Raw genomic sequence first — 9,834 nt, 5'->3', positions numbered from 1 at the left:
TTATAATTAACAACATCAACCATTTATAGGCTACTTAAGGACCTCTCTTCTTAAGCAAGAAAAGAGAAACCAAATGCTCTGATACCAATGTAATGGAATTTGCCTATTCAATTTGAGAATAGCGGAATTTAATGAGAGTACTTTCAAGAAATGATTTTGTGAGCATAGCGGGTAGACATAATTGAAGATAGCAACATAATCATAGCAATTAGTTAACTTGGCATAGACAATACTTTTGCAAGAGAGAGAGTTTAGAGAACATGACAACAATTGAGGACCGGATTTATGTGGAGCCGGTCCCCCCTCCAATAGGCATTTGTATTATGATTTCTCCCTTAAAGAGAGACTTGTTACAATACAGTCTTTGTGTTCCTTGTGACCTAGGTGATGCCATGAAGATGGAAGGCTTCATGCACCACAAACATAACATAAACTTGATGAAAGCTTTAACTATCCCAAGCCTCAGTCCCAAGACCTCAAACACCTTCGAAGGTGGAGAGAGCTAGCAGGGAATGAGGGTAGGGAAGAGGAAGAAGAAACATTTCGTAGGAGAAAGAATTAGTTCCTCACTTATCATACTCTTGTTGCTAGCATACATAATAGCATAGTAATGAAGAAGAAGGAGATGGCAAGCTTAAGCATTGAAGCATGGCTCTTGGTTGGATTTGCACTCCATAGCCAAGAGTGTTGGTGTAGGCTCTCAACCTCTACTTGCTTGGAGAGGGAGCTCTTGCACTTTGCATATCACACAATGAGAGTGCTTGTGAGTGTGTGTGGGTGAGTATACCCCCTAGGAACCCCCCTAGCTTGCTTGGGTCGACCCCCCCTTGTAGCTCATGCCTGAAGCTCATTGGACCCCTCCAAGCCTAGCCAATCACAAGCAGGAGCCATTACAAGCAACATGGGTAGCCTTGGGACAAGTGTCCCCCTTTCCCCTTTGAGAGAGAGGACTTGATAAATGTTAAAACAATTAGATAATTCATGTAATTTATCATTGGACCCCTTTGAAGCCTAGCCAATAGGCTTCAAGCAACACATGAAGGTAACATGGGTAGGGGCCTGACATGTGTCCTTGCTGCCTCTTCAAGTTGGGCTTCCCTTGTGTGTGTGAGTGGGTGTTCTCTCTCTAGTCCCTAGGAAAACGGCTCTCCCCCCCTCTTGTAGGAATGCTTTTGACTTTTAGGTGATCAAGCACCTTACTCACCAAGCATGACAAAGCACTTGAACTAGGGGGTGTTCCCACAAGCATCTCAGGCAAGCTTCTCAAGGCACCTCAAGTACTTTAATCATGCAGCAAGTCAAGCACCTCAAGCATGGAGCCAGTCAAGCACCTCAAGCATCTTAATCAAGCACCTCAAGCATGAAAAACACCTCAAGCATGAAAAACACCTCAAGCATGACAAGCACCTCAAGCAGGACAAGCACCTCGAGCTTGGGCCGGGTTTCCACCTCAAGCTCAGCCCTAGCTTACTTAAGGTCAAAGGATTTTTACACACATTTATTGGAGGTCTTCAATGAAGCTAACCCGAAGGTCTTATGCTCCATTGGTTGTCCTTGCTCTTTGATAGACCATCTCCCTTTTGGGCCCCTTTACCATTGGCCCCGTGTTGAGATAGATCTATAAGCACATACCTATATCTTAACACTTGTTCCCGTTTATTCTCCCACATTAAGTGATCAATTTAATATGAGAAAATCATTTGGGTTAGTTAGATATTAGATTTTATGACACTTCTGACATGTGTCCCCCTTTCCCCTTTTGTGAGATCTTAATCAATTAAATTGAATTGATTTAAATGAATTAAATCCCCATTGGACCTTTCCCCATTCTGACCAATAGGAATTAAGTAGCCCATTGGGCTGCTCAATTCCTATTGGACCCCTTCACGGGCTGTCCAATAATCATCCAAGAGACTTAATTTTCATTGGTTCTTTTTATTAAGTGTTTTAAAATTAATTAGGCTAAATTTACTCTAGCCTAATTCTCATTGGTCCACTTCAAGGGTCATCCAATAGGAATTGGGTACACCTTCTGGGAATCTGGCCTAGGGAGCTAACATGTGTCCCTCATTCCCTTTGTGTAAAGGGAGCTTGTGTGTGTGTGTGACTTTCTCTCTCATCCCCTACTCCCAAGGCTCGCCCCCTCCTATGTAGGGATTTGAAAAGACTTTTTGGTCACACACAAAGCATCCAATTTCCCTAGGATTGACCTTTGGACACAACCTTTGAATTTTGGAACCTTAGCATTTTGGAAGTCTTAATGGGCTGAACCTTAGGGTCTTTTTAGCCCATTGTTTCACACGGCTCTTTTGCAGATGGCCGCCCCTGTGGATCCCTATTTTCCCTCCTTTGGATCCCTACTGTGGCCGGTCTGCTAGCTTAACCAATATTCTAGCTTTTTCTCCCTTGGCACTTCCCCACATTAAATGATCAGTTTAATATGAGAAAATCATTTAGGAGAATTAGATATTGATTATTATGACATGAGTTCAACTCCTCCTCAACTAGATCTTTAAGGTCTCTTGGGATAGTTTCCTACGATATTAAGACTCTCTTCTTCTTCTTCTTCTCTCTCTCTCTCTCTCTCTCTCTCTCTCTCTCTCTCTCTCTCTCTCTCAATGTGTGTGTGCATTCTTTGTTTATGCATGTGTGTGTGCGTTTTTTGTTTATGCATGTGAGAGGGAGAGAGAAAGAGGGGAAGGGAACATGAGAGTGAGGAGAGGGAAGGAGCATACCGGGCTCTCCTTCCTCTCCTCGTGTGTGTGTGTGTGTGTGTGTGTGGAGAAGAAAGAGATAAAGAGAGAGAGAGAGCGCGCGTTACCTTCGCTTGCTTGAGCGTGCGCCAAAAACTCGGATCTGAGTTTTCGGACACTCTCGGTTATTTTTTTACCCCTGGCGGCGTCGCTATAGGCGTCGCTCTGAGCATCACTAAGTTACTTATAATTTAGCGACGTGCATAGCGACGCCTATAGCGACACCGTGGGTTTTCACATTTGAGCGTCGCACTGCGAGCGTCGCTAATATTAAGTACCTCTTGTAGTGAGTGGAGCTAGCATTTTGTGTTGTGCACAATGCGAGAGTGCTTCCGCCACGTAAGACTTCTTTGAAGAAGCGCTCCTTTATTGTGGCCCTTATTCAACACCTCTTCATGGTGACAAGAGAGCTCGTCGCCATCATTATGTAGAGCCTTTTAGAATATGTGTGACAAATACATAGATACAATTGCTCGAGTGAGATGCATGTGGTGTTTGGGCGAGGAGTATGAGCCTCTTCTGTTTTGTGTGCACAATATGTGTCTTAGTGACGGGCCAACATTAGTGACAAAGTGATCACACTCCTTGTGCAACCTTATTTATCCAAATAACCATCGTTTCATGTCCCAGTAGCATTTTTTGTCCATTTTTTTAAAAATAAAATCATGTTCTTTAAATTTTTTCACATGCAAAATAGAAAAAAGTAACCAAATTTGAATATTTTAGCGTCAAATGGAGTTTGGTGATATAGGCAGTAATAATCCCGATAATACCCACATTAATAATACTCAGTGCAAAAATTTGGCCTCTCATCTCCTTCTCTCTTCTTTGGCCGGTCCATTTTGGACTCTCTCTACAAAACGCGGTAAAGGATCGCATTAAACGTTTTCAAAGTTTCATAGTGGAACGGGGACCACCTACTAAGGCCATGTTCAGACTGTGCAGTAGAACGAGCTTTCCTTTGCTCTCAGCCAATCAAAAGGCATCGCCCTCTTTCCACAATTCACACTACTCAGTGGAAGTAGGTGACGGGAGAGCCACATCGTCAATGTAGAGAACCTCTTTTCCTCTTCCACCCCCCCTCTTAACACTCTTCCAACCCCCTCCCCATCGCTTTAATAGCCGCCATAATAGTCACGATAATACCCACAGTAATATTCAAAGTGCAAAAATTTGGCCTCTCGTTTCCTTCTCTCTTCTTTGGCCGGTCCATTTTGGACTCTCTCTACAAAACGCGGTAAAGGATCGCATTAAACATTTTCAAAGTTCCATAGTGGAACGGGGACCGCCTACTAAGGCCATGTTCAGACTGTGCAGTAGAACGAGCTTTCCTTGGCTCTCAGTCAATCAAAAGGCATCGCCCTCTTTCCACAATTCACACTACTCAGTGGAAGTAGGTGACGGGAGAGCCACGTCGTCAATGTAGAGAACCTCTTTTCCTCTTCCACCCCCCTCTTAACACTCTTCCAACCCCCTCCCCCCATCGCTTTCATCCTTGACACACCAAAATGCACCCAATGGAATTGCTCCATCATGTGTGGTCGATGCTCCGCAGAAGCTTTTTTTTCTCCACCCTAATGTGAACATTAGCATGGGGGAAGAAATAGCTTTTCACTGCCTTCTGCCTAGGCTAGAACAAGCTCCAGCTTCCACCCAAATCCGGCCTAAAGCTAAAAGAGCGCATTGTTTGATACACCCTCATGCTAGGCCTAAATTCTAATTGACCCGATTCTCCCTTACCGCAAGGGACGCTAGAAGAGAAGGACGTCACGTGTGGCAGAATCGAAGGACGAGCAGCGCGACGTCTCGGGGAGTTGGCCCTTGAACCCCTGAGGAGGTAGGGCAGGGCAACCGGGATCGCCGGTTAGCACCAAAGGCCTGGCAGAGTCTGGACCACGAGGAACCAATAGCAGCGTGACAACTGACTGGCTGTCCAAGGTGACCAGAGAAGATTGCCCGCTTGAGGCGAGGGCTGCCGCCTGCGTATCAACTGAGCTGGTGCTTTGCCTCTTCCGCTCGCCGCGTCTTCTCCGCCACCCCAAACACCGCCTCTCTCTCTCTCTCTCTCTCTCTCTCTCTCACACACACACACACACACACACACACACAAGCACACGCGTTATATTCAAATCATTGTTCTCTCTCTCTTTATAAATAGCTGGTCTCTCGGAATCGCCATGCAACGCGCAGCTCGCGTTCGCTGCACAGGTTCGCTGCGTGTATATATGCCGTACATGATTCTCCATTAACTCTCTCTCTCTCTCTCTCTCTCTCTCTCTCTCTCTCTGTGTGTCTGCTTCTCTGCTGCTGGCCATGGTGATCTCAGTGGAGAACCCCGTCCCTGCCCATGGCGGCCTCAACAACAGAAGGGCTCTCAACAATATGCATCAAACCCTCCTACCCCTTAGCAGAGCTGCGGATCAACTCATCAATGAGTTTGGGAAGGGCCTCTCACAGATCTCTGATACCAAGGTGATGGAAAGAGAGGAAGAGAATGGTGACAATGCACCCAACCAGCCTGCATCCACAGATGGAGATAAGCTGCATCAAAATGGAACCTCCATGGTGACCTTTGATAATGACGATGAAGATGAAGAAAATGATTATGATGATATTTTCTTTCCGGAGGACTATGTGTCTGGCTATGGTGTTGATCAAAGAGATGATGGCACTGCAGACAATTGGGTTAAAAGGCATCCGGAGCTTGTTAGGCTGACGGGAAGGCACCCATTCAACTGCGAAGCGCCCCTGCCTCGGCTGATGGCGCATGGCTTCATTACGCCGACGTCCTTGCACTATGTGAGGAATCATGGGTATGTTCCCAAAGCCAGCTTGGATGAATGGACCATTGAGTTATCAGGGCTGGTGAAGAGGCCGCAGGTGTTTAACATGTATCAGATTATGAATGAGTTCAAGCCAAGGCAGATTCCTGTGACCCTCGTATGTGCTGGAAATAGGAGGAAAGAGGAGAATATGGTGCAGCAGACAATTGGGTTCAATTGGGGAGCGGCTGGTGTCAGCACATCAATGTGGAAAGGCATACGCCTTTGTGACGTCCTCAAGCGATGCGGCATCTTTAGCAGGAAGAAAGGTGCCTTGTATGTTTGCTTTGAGGGACAAGAGACTCTCCCTGGAGGAGGGGGATCTTCATATGGCACTAGCATCTCTGTGGAGGTTGCCATGAATGAGGCCTCTGATTTGCTTATTGCTTACATGCAAAATGGAAAACTCCTTGAGCCAGATCATGGATTTCCTGTTCGAATGATTATTCCCGGACACATAGGAGGCCGCATGGTGAAATGGTTGCGGCGCATTATCGTGACAAGCAAGGAGTCTGATAATCATTACCACTACAAGGACAACAGAGTGCTTCCATCACATGTGGATGCTGAAACAGCAAATTCTGAAGGTGTGATTGCTTGTCATTTTTCTTTTCTGGCACTTTATCAGGTTGCGGGTAATTGCGCACTGTACGTAAGGAAAATTTAAGTGTATTTTGAGTAAATTCAATCTGTGTTGTTAACAGGATGGTGGTACAAGCCAGAGTACATCATCAATGAACTGAACATAAACTCTGCTATCTCTTCCCCTGCACATGAAGAAGTCATTCCGATCAATGTGAACACGCTGCAAGTACCGTACACCTTGAAGGGCTATGCATACTCAGGTATTTTCCTGATCATCGTGGTGCGATTTTTCTTTCTCCTTTTGGATTTTATGCTTATAATCATGAGTAGTTGGAACATGCTAAAATGCATTATTATGATGTGAAGGAGGCCTAACTTATTGTATGGTCAAATATGTGGGGTGTGTGTGTGTGTGTGTGTGTGTGTGTGTGTGTGTGTGTATAGGTGGTGGGAGAAAGGTGATCAGGGTCGAAGTTACCATTGATGATGGGCAGAGTTGGAGGCTTTGCCGCGTCTTTCATCCAGAAACGCCAACCAAGTACGGCAAGTATTGGTGCTGGTGTTTTTGGGAGCTTAATGTGGAAGTAATGGAGCTCATTCAAGCTAAGGAATTGGCAGTGAGGGCTTGGGACTCTTCGATGAATACCCAACCGCAGAAACTGACATGGAACGTTATGGTATGTCGCGAAGGCTGCTTTCTCTGATCTATTGCATCGTGTATCACTCTCTCTTCATTTTCTTTCACTACTAGACACTTTAAAAGGTTCCGACACTCGGTGCTCAACGCTTTTGGGTCACCAAGCAGTGTCGATAGAAGCGTTTATATTAGCATAATTACCCCATCTTCATAATCTGACACTCGGTGCCCGACGCTTTTGGGTCACCAAGCGGTATCGGTAGAAGCGCTTCTATTAGCATAATTACCCCTCCTACATAAGTTCGTCCAGGAGTAAATGTAGCAGGGAACACATTAATGCTAATCTGCAAAATGTATGTAGTCTATCATTCTACAAAATGGCGATTACTTCTTCAGATGCTTATAATAAGTTTTCTTGATGCAGGGCATGATGAACAACTGCTGGTTTAGAGTGAAGGTCAACCCTTGTAAGCCGAAACAAGGTGGTATAGGTCTAGCCTTTGAGCATCCCACCCAACCTGGTAACCAGTCTGGAGGATGGATGTCACCAAACAAAGTGATTGCATCTGAGCAGCAAACAAAGGCACCCACATTGTCGAAGAGCTTCTCAAGTCCAACACTCAACCGCTCAGTTCGTCAAATTACAAGCGCTGAATTGAGGCGGCACAACACAAGGGAGTCCCCCTGGATAGTGGTTCACAACAATGTATATGATTGTACAAAATTTCTAAAAGATCACCCTGGTGGGTCTGATAGTATATTGATCAATGCTGGAACCGACTGCACCGAGGAATTTGATGCCATACACTCGGCCAAGGCTAAGGCTATGCTTGAGGATTTCAAGATTGGGGAAATGGCTTCTTTCGGAGCCACCATTTCCTCTGCAGAGTCGACCCCCGACAATTCTATGCACGGCGGTAACTCGTCCTTCTTGGCTCTCCATGCTTTGTTCCCCATCAGTGAGTCTGCCCCCGCTAGGCCCGTGGCCCTTAACCCGAAGCAGAAGATTAGTTGCAAGCTAATTGGCAAGACATCTCTAAGCCATGATGTGAGGCTCTTCAGATTTGAGCTTCCAAGCCAGGAGCATATATTGGGGTTGCCTGTGGGAAAGCACATCTTCTTGTCTGCAAGCATCAATGGAAAGCTGTGCATGAGGGCGTACACGCCAACGAGCTCGGATGAAGAGGTGGGTTACTTTGAACTGCTGATCAAGGTGTACTTCAAGGGAGTGCATCCCAAGTTTCCAGATGGGGGCTTGATGTCTCAGCATTTGGACTCATTGGAAGTGGGGGTAGGGGCTGTGGATGTGAAGGGGCCATTGGGGCACATTGAATACATAGGGAGTGGGCAATACCATATCGAAGGGAAGCCCTGCTTTATGAGGAAATGTGCAATGCTAGCAGGAGGGACAGGCATTACCCCTATATACCAGCTCCTAAGGGCCATATTGAAGAACCCCGACGACCGAACGGAAGTGCATTTGGTCTTTGCGAACAGAACGGAAGAGGATATAATGTTGAGGGAGGAGCTAGATGCGTGGGCAGCAAAGCATGACAACTTCAAGGTGTGGTATGTAGTGGAAAAAGCTCCAGAGAATTGGAAGTATAGTGTTGGATTTATAACAGAGAGCATTTTGAGGGAACATCTACCAATGGGATCACCGGATGTAGCCACATTCATGTGCGGACCACCTCCGATGATTCAGTTTGCATGCTTGCCCAATCTTGACAAGATGGGTTACGACAAGAGCCGGTGCTATCAGTTCTGAGAATTTGGTGACAACTGCTGGACGATATATTGGAGCTGCCCAGATGCTTGGCTTGCAATTTGAAGAGCTCTAGCTTATATTAGAGTGTGTATGTGGCATACACTCATATATTGCAATTATAGCCATGTGTGTGTAATTATGTGGTGATATGATCTCTTACATTGTATGGATAAAAGACTGTGATAAGTTGTCGACACTATACAGTGCAAGGTGATTACTTCATTATTGTCAAGCATGTGAGGCGTGACCGCCTTGGTGCTTCGAATTAGTTATCCATTCTGATGATAATAATTATGGGGAGCAAGCAAGCTCCATTGTAAAAGAAATGAGTTGTATCAATCAGGTCAAATGCTGTAAATTAAGCTTTTGTTGTGGTGGTGCACAGTTTTCGTGAGAGAGTATTCCTATATATCAATGTGTAGTACTTTGCTCTCTCTCTCTCTCTCTCTCTCTCTCTCTCTCTCTCTCTCTCATATGGTGGGCACAGGGTGCTTCGTCTTCCCCGTTCGGTGAAAATGGACGATCCACATCAGCAAGACCCACCACGCCCCTATAGTGAGAGAAACGGGTTGTGAACGTTGCCACCGCAATGGAGCTCCCCCCCCCGCCCCCCCCCTCTTTCACCACCACTACAAGTTTTAGACATTTTATCACTTTGATAAAAAGATCCTTTTTCCACCCTTTTTTCCACCCTTTTTTCCACCCTAATGTGTTAAAAACCTAAGAAGTGTGAATTATTTTTCTCATTTCCTTTTTTTTTTTCCACTGGTTATTTTTTTAAACCATGCATCAATTTTTCTTATCCTCAAAGTGGGAATAAATCTCTTGCAAAATAAAGTACTGACATAAACAATAATCGAGCTCATAATTATTGTTATCTTTCTGCTATTCATATGAGAAAAAATTACTAACGTATAATATTTGTTGGTCCTATGAAATGTAAAAACCAAAACACAATATGAAAATAATTTGCACTCAAGACCTTGCACGTTCATGGTGTGAATTTTTTACAATCGAAGCTCTTAAAGATTGTACTGCAAAGCAGGTAAACATTAGCACCTCAAAAAATTTCATTCTACATCTTATAGTTCTGATGAAAATATTTTTCACTCATACATCTTGTAATGATAAATATTTCCACTCTTAACCGAGAGAATTATCAATCTTGAGTGTAAATTATTTCCACTTTTGACATCGAAAAATTTTCATTCTTAAGTTGTAATTTTTTACAAGCTAATTAATACATTGGATAGGTAGAAAACTAGTGGA

At 44.7% G+C, this 9,834-nt stretch overlaps 1 protein-coding gene across 1 annotated transcript; it reads left to right on the top strand.

The window, feature by feature from the left end:
- The first annotated feature begins 4,906 nt into the window (after positions 1 to 4,906).
- Positions 4,907 to 8,945, top strand: LOC147423944 (nitrate reductase [NADH] 1-like). Its single transcript, XM_086502299.1, has 4 exons — positions 4,907 to 6,162; positions 6,280 to 6,420; positions 6,605 to 6,837; positions 7,222 to 8,945. Exons 1-4 carry the CDS (start codon positions 5,067 to 5,069, stop codon positions 8,563 to 8,565), a joined length of 2,814 nt encoding a protein of 937 aa, XP_086358425.1. The 5' UTR covers positions 4,907 to 5,066; the 3' UTR covers positions 8,566 to 8,945.
- The last annotated feature ends 889 nt before the right edge of the window (positions 8,946 to 9,834 follow it).

The sequence above is a fragment of the Adiantum capillus-veneris genome, chromosome 26, assembly GCF_014529385.1.
Source record: "Adiantum capillus-veneris isolate H3 chromosome 26, ASM1452938v2, whole genome shotgun sequence".
NCBI lineage: Eukaryota > Viridiplantae > Streptophyta > Polypodiopsida > Polypodiales > Pteridaceae > Adiantum > Adiantum capillus-veneris.
Note: the sequence above shows the minus strand (reverse complement) of the source record. Positions and strands in the feature narration are given on the sequence as shown.